This window comes from Euprymna scolopes, chromosome 31 (assembly GCF_053919585.1).
Source record: "Euprymna scolopes isolate OS-2025 chromosome 31, ASM5391958v1, whole genome shotgun sequence".
NCBI classification, from domain to species: domain Eukaryota; kingdom Metazoa; phylum Mollusca; class Cephalopoda; order Sepiida; family Sepiolidae; genus Euprymna; species Euprymna scolopes.
Genome location: NC_136512.1, coordinates 74,003,598 through 74,031,077, shown reverse-complemented (window position 1 = coordinate 74,031,077; position 27,480 = coordinate 74,003,598). Strand labels below are relative to the sequence as shown.

General features: G+C 31.5%; 1 protein-coding gene across 13 annotated transcripts in view; it reads left to right on the top strand.

Moving 5' to 3' along the window:
• Positions 1-27,480, top strand: part of LOC145255819 (pecanex-like protein 1) — a 269,992-nt gene that overhangs the window by 85,638 nt on the left and 156,874 nt on the right. For all 13 annotated transcript variants that reach the window (XM_080114531.1, XM_080114532.1, XM_080114536.1 and 10 more), the window contains exon 3: positions 7,683-7,849. In XM_080114531.1, the coding sequence (XP_079970657.1) occupies positions 7,683-7,849 (167 nt within the window). The remainder of the gene's footprint in view (positions 1-7,682; positions 7,850-27,480) is intronic.

Here is a 27,480-nt window from a genome sequence, read left to right as displayed (position 1 = left end):
TCACAGCTGGTGAATTTCAAAAATGCAATCTGGACATGAGGATACTTTAGAAGAACGATATGCAATAAAATTCTGTTTAAAACTTGGAAAAAATGCCATAGAAACGTATGGAATGCTTCAGACTGCTTTTGGACCATCTTGCATGAATCGAGCATCAGTTTTTGAGTGGCATAAGAGATTCAAGGAAGACAGGAAGTCTTTAAGGGATGATGAGACGTATAGGAGGAGTAATGAAATAGGAGGAGTAATGAAATAGGAGGAGTAATGAAATCAGAACACCAGAGTTTATTGGTCAAATAAATAATTTCATGGATAAGGACCATCGTGTGTCTATAGAGAAAATTAGTGCACAGTTTGATGTTAATGTTGGAACTGTACACAACATTGCATGAATCGAGCACAATTTTTGAGTGGCATAAGAGATTCAAGGAAGGCAGAGAGTTTGAAAAGGATAAGAGATGTAGAAAGAGTAAGAAAGTCAGAACACCAGAGTTGATTGACCAAATAAAAAATTTCTTGGATAAGGACCATCGTGTGTATTTAGAGACAGTGTGCACAGTTTGATGTCAGTGTGGGAACTGTACACACAATAATTCATGAGAAACTGAAGATGCGGAAGATTTGTGCAAAGTTTGTCCTAACGGTGCTCCATTCTTGTCATAAACTATTTGACCAATATGGGCATCCAGACAGTTCCTCACCCTCCCTATAATCCAGCCTTTGCTTCCTGTGACTTTTGGTTATTCCCTAAGCTCAAAGTAAACCTTAGAGACTGTCGTTATGAAACAATTAATAAGATGAAAGAGGCTGTGACAAGGTCCATTGACACGCTCACACAAGGACTTCCATGGAGCCTTCCAGAAGTTGTTAGAACGGTACAATAAGTGCATTGCAGCCGGAGGAGATTACTTCGAAGGGGACTGAAGTTTTATGTGTGTACTATCAATAAGTGTCCACATGGAAAAAAAAGTCTGGAAACTTAGTAAAGGCACTGTATGAAAGGTCATTTAACAAGAAGTACATGCATAAATCTGTTGCCAGGGACGCTGGAAAAATGGTGGGATCCTTCTATCGCTCCAGAAGATATCTCACTACTAATACAATTCTCTATCTTTATAAAAGCCGAATACGTCCAAGGATGGAGTACTGCTGCCACATCTGGGCAGGAGCTGCTAAAAACAGCCTATCCTGCCTTGACAGAGTACAAAATAGACTTCATGGTTTAGTGAGGGATGCCCTTTTCTCTTCCCTGCAACTTCTCTCCCACAGAAGAGACGTTGCAAGCCTGTCTTTGTTTTATCGTTATTTCCATAGCCGGTGCTCGTCTGAGCTCCAATACCTCGTCCCCCCTTGCGAATCTTTCACGAGAAACACCCGTCTGGCTGAAACTACTGTCAATAATTTTCCCCGCTCTTTATCTGTGCCTAAATCCAAACGTAGATTCCATGAACAAAGCTTCTTTCTTAGAACTGCACGCCAGTGGAACTCTCTTCCGCTTGCCTGTTTCCCACCTGACTACAACTTGGACATCTTCAAATCCAACATAAACAAACTCCTGACAAACCGCCCCCTTAAGTAAGACCCTCTATCAAAACCTCCAATACTAATGATTACTACAATACTATCTCATTGATTACTGTACACGCAATAACCCTTATCCCTGAGTGGCCTTGGGGCCTTGATAAGTGGTGACCCCCAAGAAAAAAAAAAGAAAAAAGTGCACTTGGGTCACATCGAACAAAGAAAAACAAGTAGGATGAATTGTTAAATTGTTTAAATAACTGTTGATGACTAAAATACCCTGGGTGTGTGTGTGGGGGGGGCATGGCTGTAGTGACAATGCCATCCCAATGGATCTATTTATTGTTATGAAATAACAATCTGAATTTATACCTTGAGTTGGTTGATGATTTGGTCTAGAGCGGAATCAACCGACGAATTCCTGTGCATACTTCTTCCTTCTAACAACCATCTTTCATTGTCAGCAATGTTAAAGATATGGTTCGTAATTTTTTAGATGAGCATTGATTATTTGTATTTTGTTTCTTCGGACTACTGTACTCTGAACGATGACCACTTACTAAGCAAACATAGTATAGAATTTGACAGTATGTGAACCATTAATTATAAATAATAGATACAATGTATATATAATAATATGGAACACGTACATCAAATCCGTTGCCAAGGTCGCTGGTAAAATGGTGGGATCCTTCTACCTGCTGATGCAATTCTTTCCCTATATAAGAGCCAGGTACGTCCAAGGATGGAGTATTGCTGTCACATCTGGGCTGGAGCTGCTAAGAATACCTTATCCTGCCTTGACAGAGTTCAAAATAGATTTCATAGCCTGGGGGGCGGAGTCCTTTTCTCTTTTCTGCAACCTCCATCTCACAGAAGAGACGTTGCGATCCTGTCTGTTTTATCGTTATTTTCATGGCAAGTGTTTGTCCGAGTTCCGATCTATGGTCCTCCCTCGCCAAACGGTCCTGGATATGACCTTAAACTGTATCCGATGGTGAGGCCCCAGCTTGTGGGTTTTGGGGAGTGTGGAGCGACCCCTTAATTGCCATTGCTCCCAGGTCCACTCTGACCCAGAGTGGTAGTACCTGTTAGGGTTCCAACTATGAGTTAAATAGAAACCGACTTGAAAAAAAAACAAACTATATTCTATAAAAAAAATTTTCTTCAAAATCACTGGATTTGGCATTAAATAACCTGAAACGGGTGGATGTGCCGTAAAACAAAAACAACCAACCGATTGTGTCAAAATGGACAATTTGAAATATTGTTCACAAAGAGAAAAGATGTGTGATGAAGAAAAGGTAAGGGAGCATTGCTTACGCAACCAACGGTAAATGAATGGAAGACATATTTTTAAAAACTTTTGCGGATCACATAACATGTATGATTTTGAACTTGTTTGTATCGCAATCATTTAGACTATTACGTATGGAGCGTAGTTAAGAATTAAAGTGTACTGGCTGTTTTCGTGACCCTAATTAATCGATCGAAGTATTCGTTGTTAAAGTAAGGTGTAATATGTCAGGCGGCCTCAACATAGTTATTCATAACTCCTATAAAAGCTTGATGTAATTTCAATTAATCAAATTTCAAACAATATATTATTTGTATTATCTATATACAGGATACGGTGGCCCAAGGATGCATTTTTTTTCTCGGGTTATGATGTAGAATACAATGTTTTTCCGACCCCTGGTCATGCTATTTACCCGGCTTTACAGTGTTATAATGTTATTTGAAATATTATATACATATTATATATTGTACTGTATTATTATTAGCGCTATGACAAGAGAATATTCTTTTCATTATTTTGACTCCTGAATATATATCAGTTAATCTTATGTTTTTAGATAGTGATATGGTTCTCGATTGAGTAAGTGTGTCGGATATATACTCGGGAGTCAAAACAATAAGAATATTGTCATAGACTTAATTATTATATACTGTACTGTATTTTGTTACTAATTTTTAATATGTACTGTATAAAATGTTGCTTAGGCCCCGCCATGAACCAATTTCACTAACCCCGGAATGGATTAATGCCGTATCCCAGGATTAAATAAATGTGTGTGTGTGAAAATATTTAATGTATAAATTCTTAAACTACTGGTCACATAACACTTAAATTAATAGAAAATAGTAATTATACACCAAGGTCGGTTTATAACAAGTAAACTCTTTGTTTGGCTGAATGAATAATGCATACAGAAATATGTCGGCAAGTTGAAAGTGAAACTGTTCATTTCAACTTGCCGATATATTTCTATTATTTTTGCACATATGCAAGTTCGTTCATAGCTTGAAGTCGTTTAATTTTAAATCTTTGTTATTTATCTGTTGATAACTCAAACGGTAAGGGTATGTGTATTCCTACTGATTGCCATTGCTAAGGATAACTAGACCAATGGTTGGCATCCTTTCAAATATAGTGACCCATTTTTAGAACAAGCAATAAAGAAGTAACCCCAATCATTAAAATATCTTTTATGTACATTCGTTGTTTTGTATAACAAACTGCCATTTACTGGGTATTCATTGCAGAGCAGATAATTTCTTTGATATTCACCAGGGGTTAAAAGAGTGCTCCGTTTTTTTTTTGTTTTTGTTTTTTTTGTTTTTGTTTTTTTTGTTTTTGTTTTGTTTTTTTTTGTTTGTTTTTTTTTAAGCAATAGAGGAGGGAGTAAAAATTAAAAAAAATAAATAAATAAAAATAAAAACTAGGTATTCATTGCAGAGCAGATAATTTCTTTGATATTCACCAGGGGTTAAAAGAGTGTTCCGTTTTTTTGTTTTTGTTTTTTTTTAAGCCATAGAGGAGGGGGTAAAAAATTAAAAAAAAAAAAAAAAAAAAAAAAAAAAAAAAAAAAAAAAACAATTTTGGTTTATGTATTTAATTACATCAAAATTTTATACCCAGCATTGTGGGTCAGTCAGCTCATAGTACTTAGAGAACAGTTTGTGAGTTCAAGCCTCACCCAAGGCATAATTATTTTTACTTTGCTTTTGTCCCGAAATGATCATAGACACTTCAAATTACAATGTTAAGCAGATTTATTTGCATTTATCTGGCTGTTTCAAAAGTTTTTTTCTGCTCTGTAAAAGAGGAATTTTAAAAATGTTGCAATTTATTTCATGCAAATTGTTATTACTTAAATATATTGTTGTTACTTAAACATATTGTTATTTTTTTTTTTTTTACATGGGAGGGGGGTCACCACTTATCAAGGCCCGAAGGCCACTCAGAGATAAGGGTTATTGCATGTACAGTAATCAATGAGATAGTATTGTAGTAATCATTAGTATTGGAGGTTTTGATAGAGTGCTTTACTTAAGGGGGAGGTTTGTCAAGAGTTTGTTTATGTTGGACTTGAAGACGTCCAAGTTGTAGTCAGGTGGGAAACAGGCAAGCGGAAGAGAGTTCCACTGGCGTGCAGTTCTAAGAAAGAAGCTTTGCTCATGGAATCTACATTTGGATTTAGGTACAGATAAAGAGCAGGGAAAATTATTGACAGTAGTTTCAGCCAGATGGGTGTTTCTCGTGAAAGATTGGCGAGGGGGGACGAGGTATTGGAGCTCAGACGAGCACCTGCCATGGAAATAACGATAAAACAAAGAAAGGCTTGCAACGTCTCTTCTGTGGGAGAGAGGTTGCAGGGAAGAGAAAAGGGCATCCCCCACTAAACCACAAAGTCTATTTTGTACTCTGTCAAGGCAGGATAGGCTGTTTTTAGCAGCTCCTACCCAGATGTGGCCGCAGTACTCCATCCTTGGACATACTTGACTTTTATACAGATAGAGAATTGTATTAGTAGTGAGATATCTTCTGGAGTGGTAGAAGGATCCCACCATTTTCCCAGCGTCCTTGGCAAACATATTGTTATTACTTAAACATATTGTTGTTACTTAAACATGTTGTAATTACTTAAACATCACCATGATTAATTTATACCTTTTTCTTTCAGACTATTAAAACCTGATTCATATTTTTCCACTTTTGTTTTAATTTTCTTATCACTTTGTTTTTGCTGGAAATGGGGCATTCTACTGGATGCCAAACATTCTCCCATTTGTTTAGTTACTCCAACCGAGAGATTTTTTTTAAGATTCTAACCGTCTCTTTATGTGCAATTGTTTGTATTTCTCTCGCACTTGGTTCACCAGGTATATTTGCCAGGTAGTTTTTGAAATTCTGGTTGCTCCTATAATGACTGGTATGATTGATACTGTCTTAAGATTCAAGTTTTTTTTTCATGTCGTATATAAGTCGTTAGTATTTTGTCATTTTCTCTCTCTCAGCTCTGTTAAGGCCAGCATCATTAGGGACGATTACTTCAACTAGGGTTGCTACTTTCTCCCTCTTGTCCCATATCTCTGTCAGGCTTAATAGCCCCATTTTCTAGGTATGGAGCTGTAGGAATTTTATGGTCACAGTGGATGGTGTATGACTTATTTCCAACTGTTCTTTCTGGTAAACATATTCCCAAGACTTGCTTCTGCATTGGATATTCAAGTTTTTTTACAGATTTTCCAGTGGAGATATTTACACACAGTATTCACACCCATGTTCACCTGAAAAAAACCTTTTAGCCGATAGAACGGGAGTCATCTTCCATAATAATGCTCGTCCTTACACAGCACAACTGTGTAGAGAATTTGCATAGAAAATCTTGCCTCCTCCTGCATATTTTGAACTAGCTCCCTCGGATTATCACTAGTTTTGAATATTACAAAACAATCTGGATGGCCTAAGGTTAGAATTATATGAAAGAGAATCAAACATGAGTTAGATTTATATTTCACATTAAAATCTAAAAAATTTTATAAACTCGTTGGCAAATGGAATTATAGAGAGCAAAGTTCATTATGATTATGAATAAAGATTATCAAGAAAATGTTTTTTGGGTGAAGTTTACGTTCCGCCTCTCCGTGTTTACAAAGCCATTTGGCAGAAGTAAGTCAGACAAATTTTTAGCTACGGATGGCAAAAACTATAGAATCTACCTTTTTTTTTTTTTTTTAAATGCAAATATAAAAATAGAAGTTTTATTTAAACAGTCTCTATTTGAACTTTTATAAGACAATCATAATGTTTATGAACTGTTTTTTTTTTTTTTTATTCATGTACTGTTTTTTTTTTTTTGTTTTTTTTTAAATTATTTATGGACTGTTTTTTTTCCATAATATGTTTATGAACTGTTTTCCAAACGTCAGGTGTTGGTAATTTTTATAAATAATAAATTACAAAAATTAGGTAAACATCGATATCGGAATACCCTGGCCAAATCACAGCTAAAAAAATTTGTCCGCATCCATCAAACTTAAAAATCGAATCGGAAACTCAAAAACAAAGTGAAACAAACTTTATTTTTACCAGAAAAGATGTATTTCCCCTGTTATTATTTTAGTAAGAACGAATTACTATTTCATTATCTTTCTTACTAAAATAAAAGTGGCAATTCTTCTATTTGAATAAAATTCACTGAAAATGAAATAAATAAAATAAAAAAAAAAAAAAACTTCAATTTCTTCTTGGTCAAATAACACGACAAATAAGTAATAAACAAGATTTTTTTTCCAAACACAAAATATTTGAAAAAAAAAAAAAAAAAGCAAAGCATTTATGGTAAATGCCTGTAGAGGAATCCTGGCAGATTAAAAATCTATTGGGGGGAAAAAAAAAAAAACAGTTCATAAATATTTTTTAAACAAAATCTTTAAAAAAAAAAAAAAAAATTAAATAAAACAAAAAAACTGTTAATAAATATTTAAAAAAAAAACAGTTCATAAACATATTTTCATTAGAAGGATTATAATTTTCTTATAAAAGTTCAAATAAAGACTGTTTGAATAAAACTTTTATTTTTATATTTGCTTAAAAAAAAATGGTACATTCTATACAGTTTTGGTCATCCGTAGCTAAAAATTTGTCTGACGTCACTTCCGCTAAATGGCTTTGTAAACATAAGGATGCAGAAGGTGAATTTAACCGTTTTTCGTTTTTAAGATGTAATTTTAAGTCTGCAAAAACTTTTGCAGTTTTCTGATTTTTTTATTTTTTTTATTTTACGGAAATTATGATCCCAGGCAACACCAGATAGCCCTGCTAGTTTAAACATATTTCACTCTTTATTTTATTTCTATTGTTTTGTTTTTAGTGACAAGGAAGAATACATCGAGATGTCCGTCATGAACCACATGCAAAACACGGCCCTAACACCGCCTGTCCACCACAGTTCTCGTAACTCGATAGCTATTGAAAAACAGACGTCAAAGGACCAGGATAGCAGCCAACCCGATATTGATGATTCTAAGAACGATGCTGGTAAGTATTCGCAATTTAAAAAAAAAAAAAGTCAATTTATTTTTATAATTTTTATTATATTCACCTTGATTGATTTCTTTTAATATTGTCTTTGTAAATTTCTCCCGTCCCCACCAATTTTATACTTCCCATCCTTATCCATTTTTTTTTTTTTTTGTCTTTTCTTTTAAAAATAGATTTGTCACATTTTCGAATTACACCTTTCTTTGTTATTTGATAAACCCTTCTGCATTTTTGGGCACTATTTTTCACGTAGAAATATCCGAAAAAAAATGTTTAGACATGAGTAACGTGTGTTTATTATTATTTTTTTTTTAATGTTAGATATAGAATTAAAATTATTGAATGTTAGTTGATGTCTGGTTATTAGAATTTTATTCGTATCCCTTCCCTATATTTGTCTATTTTACTTGTAATTGTAAATTTGTTCCTCCTCCCACCTTTTTATTTATTTATTTTTTTTTGCTAAAACTATTTTTCTTTCGCTTAAAGTAATTTTTTTTTCTGCTAAAATATTTTTTGTGTCACACTTCGTTTTTAATGTAGCTTTAAAATATAAGTAAATCTATCATATAAAGGGCAAATGTCTGTGTGTATGTTGGTATGTCTCGCTAAAACTTGCAAAGTTGATCATTTTTAAATCGGCATAACCCCCCCAAAACATCTCAAATTTAGCACAAAAAGATTCATTTTTTTGGGAGTGAAATAACCGTTGAAATCATTTAATGTTATTAAGAAGTGAACGTGATTTTTAACTCTGCATTAGTCACCTGGGTATTCAAAACATGTTTAGTCCCAGGGGTGTTTATAATATCCTTATACAACAAGGTTTATAATGTTATTATTTTGTAAAATATAGTTATCCTGCTGGTTCAGAATATATCTACAGTCCTGTTGAACAGTTTGAATCTCTTGTGTACTGTTGATATTAATATAAAGTAATACAATAAAATAAATTATAAAAATAAGGAAAAATTACGATATTATATTAGCTAAGCGCATAGTTACAAGACTGAAAGAGTAAAAAATTCTAAAAAAAAAAAAAAAAAAAAAAAAAAAAAAATCCTATCAAAGTTTATGATAAAGAAAATACCAAAACATTAATTCCATAATAAATATTACAGAGTAGCTTAATAGTAGATAATATATGCTTATATCTACAAATTTTATTTCCCACTGGAAAAATACAAAAATATAGAAATCATAAAATCATATCTATGTTAGTCAGCTGAGGTGACTGGACACTCCAGAAGGACAAAGCGACGTCTACCTCCAAGGAAAACTAAGCTACAACTGTGTGCTGTACCCTCACTGAGTCAAGAGAGTACTGGGAGGAAAAAAAAGAAAGAAAGAAATTGCTAACTAGGAATTATGAGCATTTAAGCAAAATTGAGATGAAAAACACCCCATGTGACTAACGCAGGATTAATGTTATCTAAAGGGAAGTAACTCTGATATCTTTTTTTTTTTTTTCTTTTTTTTTTTTTTTTTTAGTTATTTCTCTTGTTGGCTCGAGTTTGGTATGTATGTACATAGAGAGAAATGAGCTGGACGAAGAATAAAGAGGAGGTGGGGAAGAGAAAGAGGGGGGAAGGTGTTATACTTTTGCCCCAGGCAATGCTGGGTGACCTTGCTGATAAAATAGAAATGTGAAAATTATAATTTCGATTTTCTAAGTAATCAATATTTACTAATGGTTAGTAATAATTACAATTTTTTTTTTTTTTCTTTTAGGTCACTCTGTAGAATGAATTCATTTTTATTTATCACGGTGGTGCTTGTTCAGATTGGCACTTATGGCGGCATTTAAATAAAATACAGAAATACCTGTATGATGTATGTACCAATCATGGGTAGAAGATGAAAAATTCCAAAAATCATGTAATTTAATCAAGTAGTTTTATTTTATTCAACAAAATCAAATTTTATTCTGTTTCCATGAGGATGAAAAAAATGAAATCAATGAGTCAATGGACAAGGGTAGACAACCCTAATGCACGTGGAAACTGTCAAAATAATCACTGATTACCTCCCCTTACGTTCTTTAGAAAAACATGGCTTCGGGTGTCGCTTATCGGTAAAAAAAAAAATAGCAAATTTGTTTTTCCTAAATAAAAATAAAAACTACTTGATCAAATTTTGTGATTTTTGGAATATGCAATCTTCATTCATGACAAGTAGATACACTATAAGTTTTTGTTCATTTTTGTATATCGTTGTAAGTGCGAATTTGAATAAGCACCATTAGGGTTCTTGTTCAAATTTTCACTATAAAAAAAGTATATATATATTTAAAAAAAAAGGGGGGGTGCTTCTACAGAATTGGGATGAGATTTTGTAATCGATAAATGGAGTTTTCAGATAAAAAACAATGGTTGCAACTGATTTTTTGTCAATTCTAATAAGTTACAATGGTAGCTTACAAATTATGCAGTCGAAATTACCTGAATTTTACTGAATTATTAAAAAAAACAGCTTTAATCGTGTTAGCAGGTGAAAAATTGCTGCCATGTTGTTTTTATAAAAAAAAAAAAACGAAGCCATAAGCAAGAGAAGTAACTCTAAATTTTTAATGTGACGAACCCAAAACAAATAACAAAATAAACATATATGCAGTGTTTCTGAGTCTGGTTTTCATTTAAGATTTTTTTCATAATTGCTTAATATAAAAATAACTGTTAGCCTAAAAATTACATAACGTAAAAATAACATATATACAAGTTTTTTGCAATTGTTAATTGCCTCCCTTTAACTCTCCTGTGTGTTACATAAGTATACATGATCATGTTCTTTAAATTCTATTCCTTTCATAAAAAGTTTTCCACCTTATCGATTTTCATAATTTTTGGATATAATCATCCTAACAATAAGGGTAATATGTAGATACAGTTGTTTTCATGTGAAATTCAATATTACAATTTCCGAAATTTCGTCCCAATAGTGTAGAAGTACCAAAAAAAGTTCTTTTTTGTTCTATAAGAAAATCACATTTTATGTTATAACTGAGAAGTGATTGTCACGCTCACCATTTAAAAAAAAAAAAAAAAAAAAGTTCAACAGATTAAAGGGAGATAACTCAACAATTCATACTTATGTTGTAATATCTACAAATTCCCATTAATTGCTTAAAAAGGATTGATTGATCAATTTATGTGATTTTTGGAATATGATATTTTTATTGTCTTAGGTACATACATCGTACAGATTTTTTTTTTTTTTTAATATAAGGGTGAATTCTGGACAAGAACCTTTTATTTCTTTTTTTTGTTGCCTCGGAAAGTTTGCTACTTAAAAATGCTTGAAACCATAATTTTGAATAATAAACATTTCACCAATTTATAAACACAAGACAAAAACTTTCACATTTATATGCATAAACATTAACATGTTGGTAATTTTGACATAAATTTACCTTTTGAATAAAACTGTAATTAAAAGAAAGAAGACCTCAATTTGCATCATGACAACTTCTTAAAAAGCAAGTCTGTCCTCAAAAGAATGTTTAAATACAAGTGCGAAATGTTTTTATCTGATTAAAACAATTGTTGAATTTAAAAAACTATAAAAAAGAAAAGGTAGACGTTGCTAGATAGTGGGAAAACTCGTGAACAAGCTTATGCTCCATGGCAGGCGATGTTGGTTTAAGAAAAAAAAATTTATAAATCATCCTTTTTATTATTATTATTATTATTATTATTAAATCATTTTAGTTATTGCTAATATTGAAGAAACTATTGCATTCATATCATAAAATAGGACAATAAAATTACAAATTAATGACACCAAATATACATTTATGAACTGTTTAAACAATAGTTATACTAATTATGTATTTGTAGAGCTGTATTAGGGTTTCTTGTCTGTGTATTATAGTATGAATAACCCTAAAATGCCCTCAAGAAAAGAAAAGGTGAATATTTTATAGAACTGGTGTCTCAAACATGGCTCTCTAAAAAAATATTTATTCAACAGATTAAAATTTTTTTACTTATTTATCTTTTTTTTTTTTTTTTTTTAATTCATTTTAATTAATTACTGTTAATATTGAAACTATTTATCCTTTTTTATTAAATCATTTTAATTATTGTTAATACTGGAGAAACTTGCATTTATATATAAAAAAAAAAAAATAGAAAATAGAAAAATAAAATTACAAATTAATGGTACCAAATATTTATAAACTGTTTAAACAATAGTTGAGTAAGTATTTATGTTTGGGTCTTTGTCTTTACTTTAGGATTTTCCAAATGCACACGTGAATGACCCTAAAATGTCATAAAGAAAAGTTGGCAGCAGTCGATATTTTATAGAACTTGTTTCTAACATGACTTTCTGCACATTTTTATTTTATATTTTTTTAAAGATTGAAATCTGTATGCATAATAATATTAATATTATAGTATTTCAAAATATTATTAATTTAAATAACAGTAGCCTGTTTTGATGTGAATAATGAAGAAAAAAAAAAAAATTTGTATTTATTCATTTAGATTAGTAGGGATCCCTGACATTACTCAGGAATGAGGACTCCTCTGTACAAACCTGAACCCCCATGAAACTATTTTTGTCTTTAAATTCTCATAATTTTCAAACTTCAAGTTCTAAATAAAATAAGTAGAATATTGAATCTTTGTATAGATGTTTTGCACAAATGCATCCCCCCCACCTCTCTCTCTCTCTCAGTGATGTAAAATCTCGTAACCTTTTCCTTATGTTTGTCATGCTAAAATGGAGGAGGTGGTGGAGTTTTCCATCCAGATTTGTTTTGACTACGGCAGTTATACGGTGTATATTAGGCTGAAGAGCAACAGATCATCTGGTAAGAATGGGCTTCCCACAGAAATATAAAAATTCTATCCTCATCTCATGGTTACATGATTATATTAAATACTTTACAACTAAATCCCTCACAACTGAAGTAACTTGATTCTCGGTACTTATGCAAAATAAGGACCACGCTATTGTCAGAATTTTCTCGGCAGTTTACATAAAATGTCAGAATGTGCCAAATGAAAGTTTTGTGATATTTTTTTTCAATAAAAATATTTTTTTATTACAACGCCAATTCAGCGAAAAATTAAAAAAATGAAAATGATATTCCTTGTTACAAAGGAATACAATCAGATAATTTTTTTTACAAAACTTTAAGAAAATTAGAATTTCAATAAAAAAAATTAAAAAAACACTAATTGTAAGTTAAGTTTCATGAATAAATATTTATTTTTTGAATAAGAAACACCAAGCAAACATTTTTTTTTTTTTCTTATATATTTTTTTTTTTTAAATGCACTAATAATAGCAAATGTTTTAAATCATTTTAGCTGTTGCAATTTTATCTGCTCAGCATTTCAGCAAAGTTAGGCATTTAACTGTCAGGAAAATTTGAACAATTGCATTTATTTTGTAGAAATACCCCATTTTTTTCCTGTCCTACAACAATGTTGATTGCTGTATATGTGACAATTATCATGTAGTAAATCTGATGTTGCACTGAAAATCTTTTCCGTTAACATTTTGCATCATTTTTAAAGACAAAGACACCTTTGAAACCAATTAAGCTTGATCAAATGCTCAATCCAGCTGAGAATCCTCAGGTTTTTAAAACTTGCAGAATTCCTGCTAGGATCAATCGTACAATATGCAGAATAACAAGTGGCTAGCTTGCAGTGTGTGATTGTGATACTATGGCCGTCAACCCCATCACCCCAAAGTGTTAGGAAGTGATTTAAAAAAAAAAATAGTTAATTAGAACAAAAGTTTAGAAAGTGATATTAGTAGAAAGACGATGAGATAGAGAAGAGGGTTAACTAAGGCACGCAAATACCATCTGAAATAGGATGGTTACTCAAAGTGTGATTGGGACAAAGAACCGGACATAGAAGTCAATATATTTTGAGTTTAGGAGTAAGAGGAAGTTTTGCAGTAGTTGATGATTGTGTTCTGTTTGTGACCGCTGACAGCAGGTTGTTGTTTGGGGCAGATGGGAAGATGAATTGATCAACCAACTGATGAACATGCCCTCGGCAGATGGCTTAAATGTGAACGGTATCGTTTAGAGGATTAACGATGTATCACACACGCGCGCACACACACACACACATACACACACACACACCATATGTTGGAGTCTCTTGTTTCTTTTGAGTTTATTTATTTTTATAATTGTAAACTAGTGATTGCTTTCAGCGGTTGCCAATGTGTGAGAGATGGCAACACTGCCAGAATGAGAATGGAAGATGAAAGAGAAGATCATGGCACAAAGTGTGTGTGTGTGTGTGGTCAGTGATTGTCGGGAGGGCGCACATGCTCTCACATAATCAAGATCAGATTCTCTCAAACTGTGTGTGATGATCTTCAAGCATGTTTCTGTGAAGACCATGACATGCTACCCCACATCTTCAAAAAGAGACACAGATTGTGTTGTTGTGAACTGGGTGAATAAGTTTGCTGCAAGAAGTCGATATGTGTAGCAGCAGGATTCAATTCTGTGTCACACTTCCGTGAAAACACAGTTTGTCGGAAAACTTCTATGACTTGCTCTCTCCGTCATACTAGCCTTGTCTTGCTTTCTTTATGATCAATGCTGCGATGATTCTTTATCTGATCTCACCGGGGTTGGGGCTCTTCACTCAGCTTTTACTCTGGATACAGACCCCAAATCCAGCAAGCAAATAACATTACGATTGACTTAAGCCCTCCAATTCACCTACTTGCAACTCTATGGATTATTTTGTGTGGAGCACTTTGGAGAAAGATGTGAACCATATTGCCTGTGAGACTAGGGCCAGCTGATTGACAGGATCAAGCTGCTGTTCAACTGTCTTTTGAAGGACACTGCATGGTTCAGGTTTTGCCTGGAGGCCATGTTAGAGGCATTTTAAAGACTAAATTCCCTCGAATGGTGATTATCAAGCGTGTGTTTTCAATGAAAGCTACATCATGCTGCCTTACATCTTCGAAAAGTTACTCTGACTCAATTCAGATAATTGTTGTCAAGCATTGGTTGGAGTGGATGGCTACGGAAAGATCATATATGTACCAGCAAGAATTGTCAGCATGTCATACCTAAAAAAAACTAAAAATGGATGTCTGAGAATTTTTAGAACTTCTCCAGTGTCAACATCTGGATTCCCAACTCGTTTGTTTTCAATCTCATGAACTATTATGTATGGAGTTCGGTTGAGAAAGATACAAACCATTCTGTTTGTAATAGCAACGATAAGTTGTCAAACTAGTATTCAGGCATTTCAAAGTACACAGTGAAGGTCAGATGTTCCAGGTTCAAGTCATGATGGAGACTCTAGAGGCTTCTTGGAGTAAGCTGTATTTGGCAAAAAAGTCATAAGTGATACACTATGAATTTTGAGAATATGGAGGAAGGAGGAACAAGTTACAGAAGTTTTCAGACAAACTGTGTGACACAGAAGTGTGACACAGAACAGTCCTACTGTTATACATATCACCTTCTGGCAGCAAACTTGTTCACACAGTTGATGACAACAACACAATTATTGGCCAAGATATGGCGTTTTTTTTTGTTTTTTGTTTTTTTCTCGGAAAGTGTTAAATTCATCCCAAACCCCTTGTGGTTATTAGGATTTTATTGCATAATTTTACTATTATGTTCAGTGATACTTAAAGTCTAATGTTGCTCCGACAATCAAAGACTCGAAAGGACAAATTATTTAAAAGGAGCTCGATGTTTATTTACTCCATAAAAATACTTTATTTTCAGGTGTCAAAAAAAAAAAAAAAAAAAAAAAAAAAATTATTTGGATTATTCAGACTAGTTTGGATTGCTATTTTCATGTTTCATCCAATGTAACCTCTGGCCTTTTTTAGTTGCTTCTTTTCAAACTTGTGAATCCTTATATTGAACTCTGGCACTTATAAAGGATTTCGAATTGATCCCTTAATTTAATCCACAGAGATAGATTGTCCTTGTTTTGTCAGCCATGATCCAGAAGATATTAATTTTAAAGTAGAACATGGACATTTTTGATAAAGCCTATCAAAACAGCCGTTCTTTAAGTGTTTCTTTGGTTGTTTTTGTGGTAATATGAAGATGATAAATATAAAAATTAAATTTGGATGCTTTGTTCTTTTGAAACGTGAAAATAACACTCAGTTCATGTAATGTCTTCTTCAGGAATCTTTGAATTTGTGAATCTGCACATAATTTCAAATGGAACCCTTTATTTAATCCACGGGAGTAGCATGCTCTTGTTCTTGTCAGTCATATCTGAGTAAACAGCTCCTTCAGTCTTTGACAGACTATGGATACCCACAAAGGGGTGCCTGCTAGTGTTGGGACGATTAATCAGGAATCAAAAAAAAAAATCAGAAGATTTGGGGGTATCGGAATCGGAAAAAATGATTCTTATTTTCCAATGCCAGAATGATTCTTTTGTCTTTTTTTTTTTTTTATTTGATTTTGTTTAAAGTAAAATCTTCCATTGCTGGTAATAAGAAAATAAATATTCATTGATTTTAAAATACCAGTAAAGCTAAAATCGATAGATAATCCTCCACAAATATTTTGACGTTTAGGAAAATGTCTGCATATTTAACATGCGTTTTTACGAAAATCTGGGAAAAATAACAACTCTATAGTTAAATAATTAGAGATTTATAAACAGTTGGAATTGGTAATTTAGCACGGAATCTGTAATTTAGCACGGAATCAGGAAAAATATTGGAATCGTCCCATCACTAGTGCCTGCATGTGAAATTTTTGTGGCAGGTGTGCAATATCCAACCACACCTCTCCTAAGTCAACCTTGGCAAGTGAAGTGCGTGTACAGGACGACTAGAAACAAATTCTGAAATAAGGGGAGAGCACATACAGCACCTAGAATTCCCAAATGGTCACCCATCTGGTACTAACCAGGTTCAACATTGCTTAACTTAGGTGATCTGATGAGAACCGTTGCGTCAACGTGATTATACCCGAGTAGAATTCTTTAATAATTCTCAATTATATTTTGAGAGTTACCTGCACTGAGGATGGAACTATCAACCTCCGGAAGAGTTTGAAATTCCGTGTAGATTCCCAAGTTCAACAGAAAGAGTCTTGAGTTTGACAAGATACACCTGAAGATGGTCAGAGATTTTACATCAACCGAAACGTTACGAAAATAACCAAGATTAGAACATTAGTCCAAAGAATGCAAATCATCAATCCTCATCTAGTCTTCACCATTGTATTTGAGAATTGAACCTTCAACCTCCAGAAGAATCTAACATTACAACTTAATTTTACCAAGTACTTTCAACTCTGTGCCATAGTTGACACACCTGTTGCTTTATTTTATAGGAACGAGTATGTCAACCTGATGATAACCGTATATAGTTGTCACCTCGTTCTTAAAACTAAAGCTATGAAGAAGCTCGTAAGTTAATGTTTGTTTCCAAATAAATTCACTTGTAAGATGAACATTGTTTTTTTTTGGCATTCGCGCTCGAATAATTTGTAAACGATTTCAATAATGCAAAGGTGCGAAAAAAAAAACAACCAACAAAAAAATCATCCCCTAAAAACAAAATTAATAAGTGGAAGACCGAAATGACATGATAAAAATTCCTGCCCTATTTTAGAGTTTGTTATTGGTGAACGCTAGTGTTCCTATTTACAATGCCTCCCCACGGGACAGTTAGACACCAGGGATATTTTTTTAACAAAGAACAAAAATTAAAAATTGCCTCAGTCGTGAAGGATTTCTCCTCTACTGACAGAGAAGAAAAAAATTGAAGTGCAGCATCTGAATAAGATATTACATTTTGATCTTGGCCCGAAGGCCAAAAGGGATCGCTTGGTTAGTTTTGCCGGTTTGAATCCCGGCAATGATTTCTTCTTCTTTTCTTTTTCTTTTTCTTTTTTTTTTTTTGTTTTAAAAGTGAAAAGATTTTTAATTTTCTATATTGATTCACAAAGACCTTAGTATAATTTAGATTCTTTGAATCACTGTTCTCATCTTGAGTGTTATTTTCACAACGTTTTGATCGATGTAACCTCTGACCTTCTTCATGTGCATCTGGTTGAACACTGAAACTATTTCTGCCCAACCTGGGGAATTAGCACGAAATATTGAACAGAACTCTTTCTTTAATCCGTGTAGGTAGCATGTCCTCATTCCATCAGCCATGACTGGGTAAAAGTCCTAAGTAAATTGCAATTGTGCTTTTGTGTGTTGCCTGCACTGAGGATTGAACCTTCAACCTCCAGAAGAGTGCAACATTACAACTGAAATTTATCAGGTACTTTATCTACTACACTAATGTAGTTGTAAAATTATGCTAACATTATAGAGGTTGAAGGTTTAGATTTAATTAGTTGGCTGGGAGTCTTTTTTTTTTCTTTTTTTTTTTTTCAAACTTACAGCATTTTTATATGGCAATAAAAATTTGTTTATATCGAAGCATTATTTATATGGCACTGGTAAAAATTAGATCCATCATAACTAGTTGTTTATTGGTAATTCACATTGAAAAAATTATTTATTTCTGAAAAATACAAAAATAAATTTAGGCACTAGGCTATTCCAAAGTATTGAGGTGGGGGTGGGGGCTATGGTCATCCTTGTCATTTTACCTTATATATATGTCTATCATTTTCCTGGTGAGAATCTTTAATCACCATAATACCACATTCACTCTAGAATCTTTCTACTTAATATTCCCAAATCGATTTAAAAAATTTTTTTTTTTATTTAATTAAATCTAAATCTAAATAAATCTAAATCTCGTGCTAATTTACATTGATTTTTTTTTTTATTCACTAACATCCCCTGAGGTACCCTTATTGGGGAATGCTGACAGGGTTTCCCAGGGATTTTTTTTGCAAACGAGAGTATTTCTCAGGAGTTAATGGTTCATCAATCCCACTTTATAACCCTTGTTTCACATCTTCCTGCCATGGGAGAGAGACAAATAAGTTCACTTACAATTCAAGTTAACCTCTGTGTTGGTTTCTTTTTGAAAGTTTTTTTTGCTGTTATGAGTAGGGCTATGACAACAGCATATTCTTTTCCTTGTTTTGATTCTCAGGTATATATCCATTGATATCTTATATTTTTATGCAGAATGATGTGATCCTCGGTTGATTAATTGTCTGTGTCGGATATATACTCGAGAGTTAAAACAACGAAAAGAATATGCTGTTGTCATAGCCCTATTCATGAGATCATCCACCCAAGCATTATCCTCTTCATTTTTGTGTAGTAGCGATAATATAGTTTATGTTCTGTGGTCATGATACCATACTCCCAGTCTACCTTGGTCATAGAATTACTAATCAAATCACATAGTTATAATAAAATGATAACTTGATCATTTCCAAATGATTAAACACTCGTATTCATTTCCGCAGTGTTCCTAGTCTTAATCGGTTGGTAATAGTCATTTAGCATCTTCCCTAATTTTTTGCGTGGTGCTACCAGAACCAATAAAAAGGCTAAACTCTTTTTGTTATTTAGTGTTTGTATTTTGAAGCGATTGATTGAAATAAAAGAACATTATTGAAAAATATTTTTTGATTTCAACAATTTGATAAACATATACCTATATAATTATAAAACTCTGTGGACCGTCGGGCTTTGCTTGCTAGAATATTGTCTTTCACTATTGAGCGATTCCATCTTTTAAAAAAAAAAAAGGGATGGTAGGTGAATTTATATATATATATATATATATATATATATATATATATATATATATATAGACGTGGCTCAGAGGCTAAGGAATGAGAGTGGAGAATTGTATGTTTTGGTTTCGATTCTAGCTAATTGCACCCAAGTCATATATATATATATATATATGTATATACTAGCAGTTCAGCCCGGCTTTGCTCAGGCCCTATATACTGTTCATAACTTGCCCTACGTGTGAATTCACTTTATGTAAGATTTCAAATGTTTAGACCAAAATTTGTCTGAGTAATTTCGTAGAGACCGCAGAAGTCAATGTTTTAAAACTTTGACCCTAATTTTAACCCCCTTAATATTTTATTATTTTGATCTCAAATCAAAATACAAAGTTTTACCTATGTCCAAGTTACCTACATCTAAAATTTCAAGTCTTTAGACCAAAAATTGGTGGAGAAATTTGGTAAAATCTGCAACAGTCAACTCTTTCAACTTTAACCTTTTGGCAGCCAAATTTTCGCCCCAAAACTTATTAAAATGCTTGCTGCATGTCTGAATAACCGTTATTTATAAATTTCAAATGTTTAGACCCCAAATTGGCTGAGTAGTTTGTTAGACACCGCAAAGGTCAAATCTTTTGAACACTGACCCCTTGGTAGCTCAAATTTTCGACCCAAACTGATTACAAAGCTTGCCCCATGTCTGAATACCCTTTATGTAAAATTTCAAATGTTTAAACCAGAAATTAGCTGAGTAATTTAGTAGAGACCACGGGCAAAATTTTGGGGCTCAAATTGAATTATAAAGTTTGATCCATGTCCAAGTAAACTACATTTAAAATTTCAAGTGTTTAAACCCAAAATTGGCGGAGGAGTTTGGTAGAGTTTTCAAAGGTCAAATCGTTGAACTTTGACCCCTTAACAGCCAAATTTCTGGCCAAAAACCGATTAAAAAGATTTTCCCAAATCTCAATACTCCTTGTATCAAATCTCGAGTCTCTAGACCGAGAATTTACAGTTATTTGGTAGAGAAATGTACAGACACACACAGACAGACATTTTCACTTTATATATATTGTTTTGATCTCATATTAGGTTCAATATAATAATTGATAGAAAATGTCTCTATAACAATAAATACTTAATCTGCATGAATTAAAATACCATATTTAAGCATATTGGTAGGTTCATAAGAGTGTCCAAAAAGTCACCGAAGAGTTTTCTTTAAATTTGTATCTTTATTTTTGAGTGATTTTTTTTGGACACCCTGTCGATATTCACATGACTAATGCAGTGAGAGGTGGGGTGTGGCTATGTGCTATATATCTGGTGTGCAAGTGAAGAGAGAGGGGACATTTTTATTTGACTATAGATAAGAAACCGAAATGCATTCTGGTTAACTATGAAATTAATAGAATTTTTAAAAATTTAGTTTTATTTTATGTTATTTCTTTTTGATTTTTAATAAATATTTAATTAATATTTAAAAAAAGTAAAAATTTAATGTAATTATCAAGGTTAAAAATGCACAAGCATATGAATTTCATTTAATTTTGTTGGTACTTATGCAGTATAAGGACTGTGTGGTGTTTGTTTACATTGATCTTTTAAATTAATGCATTTCAGGTGAAAACATTATGTATTTACGTGTCATGATGAAATTAGTATAAATTCCAAAAATTAAGAAAAATGATCCAGTAGAAAGATAATTACAATTAAAAAATATTTTATCCAGTTTTATTGTATGGTAATGTGAAAGAGTTGTGCAACCAATTCAATTTGGAAAACAAGGGAGTTAACTCTTTAAATTAAGGGCCTGCCAGCTTTAAATACTCTATCTGGGAATATAATTGTGGTTGTTTTTTTATTTAAAATACTTCTATCACATCTCGACTGAATCATTTTTTTTTCTTCGTAATTTATACTAATTTTGCCATGATTTGTAAGTACATAATCTTTTCACCTGAAATGTGTTAGTATAAAAGATTACGAATGTATACAAGTACCGACCATGCTATTGTTAGAATCGTCTGGGCGATTTACATAAAATGCTGAAAAGTGCTGAAACGCTAAGAGTTTAAAATCTAATGCAGAAAATCATAAACATTTGTTTGTTATTGGTTTATTATATAAAAAAAGAAATTTAAATATTTACCTTGATTTGAATAAAAAAAAAATCATAAATTTTTAAAAAATCAAAAAAATTTGTGTTTGCTAATAATTATTAAAAACGTAAATATTTATTCATGAAACTTACCGTACAATGATTTTTTTTTTTTTTTTTTTTCTAAAAGTTGGATAAAAAAAATTGTTCCAATAATTATTCTAGATTACTGTTTTTATTTTTTTAATTAATCTTTTATTAAACTAACTTAGTACGGGCAGAAATAAATTTTTCATTGAAAAAATTGAAAAAATTTGGCCAGCAGTTGTGCGTAAAAAAAAATGATTGGGTACCATCTCACATATTCCATAAACTGCTTAGACGATTCTGATGATAACACTGTCCTTATACTCCATTTTAATAGATTATCAAAAAGATTTTTTTTTTTTTATAATTAAATTTTTAACTTGGAGAGATGAATGTTTTGTTTTCCTTGTTTCAAATGATGTAAAAATTATTATTATTCTTATATATCAGTGGCATGCAAATCTCATCTGTTGTGGTAGTTATTGTTTTTGTTGCCTGTCATTATTGTTTATTTGTTGTCTCTAGCTATCATATACATAATAATCCTGGTAAGTTTATGTCCACCACATAATAATCTAGTGGATTCTTACTATGTTCAGTAAGTGTTCAGTAATAGAGATCTATTTATTTGGTATAAAAAATATTTATACAAATTTGCAGACATGTCTCAGGGTTTTATTTTTTTTTTTTTTCCATTAATATTGAGTAGTGACCTGAAAAGGTTCAGCTGGTTTCCAGCTAAAACTAAACATGTTTGAACTCTTGTCCAGAATTCTCCCTATATTAAAGAATAAATACAAAGAAAAAACTCTATGATGTACATACTTGTGACAAAACGAAAATCATATTCCAAAAATCACATAAATTGATTAAGTAGTTTTATTTTTATAAAGAAAATCATTTTTAAACGTGTAATTAAAATGGGAATTCATCTAGTAAATATGAATTATTGTTGAGTTATCACCCTTGCTTTTTGCCATTTAAAAAAATTTTTTTTTTATTAAAAATGGCGGGCAAAACAATAACTCCTCGGATACTCATGAAATTCTATTTTTTTTTTTATTTTAAAATGTATAACTACTTCATCAATTTATGTGTTCTTTTTTTTTTTTGGTATATATTTTTGTGTCGTCACGGGTACGTACATCATACAGATTTATTTATTTTTTTATTTATTATTTTTTTTATAATAGAATTCTGGATAAGACCCTTAATAAAAATGGGTTTATTCTACATTGTGACCTCCCAAAAGTTTCCACCAATGGAACAGTTAATAAAATTTTCATTGCTTTTAGCAATCTAATCCTGAGGGAATTCTGGCAAGCACCCACATTTGCAAATGCAGAGCAAAAAATATTTGTATAAACTTTTATGCCAAATAATATATATATGTGTGTGTGTGTGTGTGTGTATGTCACATATTTGTGCAATTGTCTACCACCATTATATTGACCAACCATTAAAAAAAAATTTTTTTTTTGATACTATAAATTCAGGAATATATGCAAAAAATTAAGTTCATTTGTTTTTTGTCTGCGAATATGATTACTACATCTGATCATATCTAAGATCCCTCGATTTAAAAACTTGTATTTTTACTTGAATTTTATAATGCCTTTCTTTAAAAGCAAATTTGTATGAATCAATAGGGTATAACTTTTTGGTACGGACTAAGCTAATTTTTTTTTTTTTTTTAATTTTTCAAGTTTAATTCAATTTTTACCATATCTTTAGTTTATTAGATTGTTAGTTAACAAAACTTTCTCCTTCTGTTAACAATGAGTTTAAAAATTTATTACAGCATGGTTCGTAAACTGCAAAAGCACAGTTTTTTTTTTTTTTTTTTTTGATCGACTCAGTTATGTTGTTGTTATTAGTTTTCTCGATTATTTCTAAAATCAATTGCTTACTGGTGGGACCATGTGACTTGCTTATATTTATAAGTAGAAGTGTTTCTGTGGAGCCGACTAGATTTGAACTTTGCACCCTCAGGTTATCAGTCCATGTCATCATCCACTTCATCATAACCATCTTCCGTACTTCTCTGGTCATCGTATTTTAATTGATAATTTCATTTCAACTTTTAGTGTAAAAAATAAGAGAGTGCTTGTCCAGAATTTGCCCTATATCAAAAACAAAATGAAGAAAAGTCTGTATGCTGTACATACCTATTATGGAAGGAAAATATTGTTCACCAAAAATCATGTAAATCGATCAAGTAGTTTTATTTTTAAATAAGAAAATCAAATTTTGTGGTCAAATGAGTAGACGACCTCATAACACCATTTTGTAAACAAGGGAAATAATTCAAAATAACTCAAACGTGCAATATTTAAAATACCCATTCTTAACATGGGAGACAACTCAAACCTTCTTTTAAAATTATTTTTTATAAAAATAAAACTAGTTATTCAGTTTATGTGATTTTTGGAATACGATATTTCTTTTCGTCAGGGGCATGTACATAATGCATATTTTTTTTTATTTATTTTTGTTAGAAATGAATTCTGGACAATGATCGAAAAGAGAAAATAAAAGAGTAAATTATATATATATATATATATATATATATATATATATATATACATCTCACAATGGTTATTTTATGTAGTCAGGTGAGAATGAGGATATTTTTCATGACCTTTTAAGATAACATGCAACTGCTGTGTGTGTGTGTGTGTGTGTGTGTGGACTCTATATATATATATATATTGATGAGAGCAAACTTTGCAAGTAAAGAAAAGATTAATAAAGCAACTTTTCAAATTTGAAAGCTTAGGCATATATATATATATATATATATATATATATATATATATATGAAACCACAACCTAATTCAGATTTAAAAGGCTCAATATCAGTGATATCAGAGCCTAATATTAGATTGGTGCAAAAATGTTTTTTGACGTTCAACTTCAAAAGATCATAACTTCTTTAATAATAAATTTTATTAATCGAAATAAGAACCATTAGAATCGACACATTTTTGCCAACAAGAAACAAGTTTATTTATCCCATTAACCTAGAAATTAGGAGTTATGGAAGCGATGAAGTCATTGAAGGCTGATTCGGCATCAGTTCATCTTTTGAAGCATTTTTCGCACATGGAGTTATTGAGATACTGCTGGTGTGTGTGTGCGTATATATATATATATATATATATATATATATATATATATATACTAGCTGTACATACCTGGCATTGCCAGGCAGAGGGTTGGGTCACATACTATTTAAGATACTCCAAATATCCTAAGTTTTTACGATTTTCTTGAAAGTTGACCCTATTTTTGATTCTTGGAAGCATAAAACACAGCCACCTTTATCTATGAAATTCAAACCGAAATAAAATCGCACAACTTAAAGGGAAATAACTCGTAGGTTAAATGAAAACATACTTTCATTTTTAAACGCAGCTGACATTGGTTATACTAATAATTAGAAATATTATATAAAGTTGATTTATTTAATTTATTTTTAAATAGAATACTTAAAACAATTCTATTAGTAATTTCCATAAAAAATTTAGAGTTAATTATTAAAACGGATGTAACATGCAAATGAGCCTAATTTCGCGTGCATGCTTCCGTGTTTTGGGCTCGAATGAAAACACGGAAGCAGGAACAAAAAAATTTACTGAACAACTTAAAACAAATTTCCTAATGAATCTCAATAAGGACCATCCATCTAACTTATACAAAATGCTAGTTTTATTTTGGTGTCTTACCCCCCCTCCCCTTTTGTGCTGATGACATGAATATTCGAATACAATTATTCTCAATAATTGTCAATTGTCCAATAAAATATCGTTTCCGAAACGATCGTACACTCAAGTTGATTTTGTTTGTTTTTCCTGTTGAAACCGATTCAAAATTTATAATTATTAATATTAATCTTTATAATCAATATTTATGTACCTTCTACAAAAATGTACTTAAAAAAATATAAAAAATGGCAGAACGTATATTTACCGTATGTATGTATGTATACACAATTAATTACAATCTCACAGCATATATAATCTCTATATAGCGTTTCTAGTTGATTTAAAAAAAAAAGAAAAAGATTGTTACTTAACCTTTTAAAAAGTTCAAAATTGTTAGAATTATGCAAATATGCCCGAGGGATTCAAAATTTATGAGACTTTAAAGACCTGAAAATCAGGTTTCAAAAGGACGCATGCAAAATTGAGTGAGTTAATATTGAATTTTAACTTCCAAAGAACTGTTGCTTGCCACTGATTGTACCCAACACCTTTCTCCTTTGTGTCTCAAGGGCATCCAAGATGAGAATATTCAAATAATCAAAATAATAGAAATTATAAATCCTTATCTAAAAAAAAGAATTCCTATATTCATAATATTCTGAAAATGTTCTAAACTATTTTAAACCTAATAAGACAATTTCTGTCAAAATCATATTAGTGACTAAAAAAAAAAAAAAAAAAAAAAAAAAAAAAAACGGGCCCCAACTCTAATTAGGCCCCGTTTCTTAGTATTTTGCCCTATTTGAATGAAACTTTGGTCATAACTAGTTTATTATATTCAAAACATCACATCAAAACACTAGGGTCTTTGGCCTTTTGTTCTTTTTACTCCATTCTACAGCATATGTTCTAGATGGCCTCTTTTGCTTTTGTTTTTTTGGATGGGGGGGGGTCACCCTGCATATATATATATATATATATATATATATATATATATATACACACACAATTTTTTTTTTTTTTTTTTTTTTTTTTAATGTAATTATCCACTGACAGGTTTTGTCATCTACAACTCATCAGTGGATGAATCTAGCGAGATTTGAAATCGGGACCCCATTTTGAATTTCGCTGGCTTCAGCCACTCTGATGAGTCATAGACAACAAAACGCGTGTCAGTGGATAATTACATTTTTAAAATAATAATATGCCGCTCCCCATTTGGGGGTACCAAATTAGTCAAAGGGAAAATTATTCCCAACTCGCATTTAGGTAATGCACTTTCATATAATTCATTCAAAAAAGTATTGCAAAAACAAATAACATATATATTATAGGGAGTAATAGACCAAAGTCTAAAAGAGCAAAGCCCCAGTTAAATGTATTAATATTTTAAAGGTGCTGTCACTGCTGTACTCAGAATATTGCAGAGATATGATGCATATAGGTGTAATATTACCTAGAGCTGTATTAACAATTGTGAAATTATTAATCTGTTTCATAGGGAGAAACATGACAAAATCAAGTTATGTGTACGATCGTTTCGGAGATGATATCCATTTATTCACTTAATATTTATAATAAAATATTGGAATATTTTTAGATATCGTCTCCTCGTCAGTACAAATTAGTATAATTTAATTTTATGCTTTTCCCTATAAAGCGGATTTATAATTATTTCACAATTGTTAATCTTTCATCTTCTCTCTCATATATATATATATATATATATATATATATATATATATATATATATATATATATATATATACACACATATGCACAAAAGTTCTATATTCTGAAACTCAATTATTTTCAATGTCCTGATTTCTCCCCCCCACATTCTTCTCTCCTGTAAAGTTGTTATTCCAACCATTTTTATAATCGAGATCTTTTATTGGTATAAATAATTTCCTAGTCTGACCATCAAAGTTGTTTCTTGAAACTGATTTCTGCTTAAAATTCTGAAATGATTTTTACAACCATTCAATAATACTTTTTTTTATTTTATTTTATTTTTTTTTAAGATTATCAAGCACTTCACAATAAACTATAAGCATTTCATTTGCATATCTTTTAGAGACTGAAGGTTACA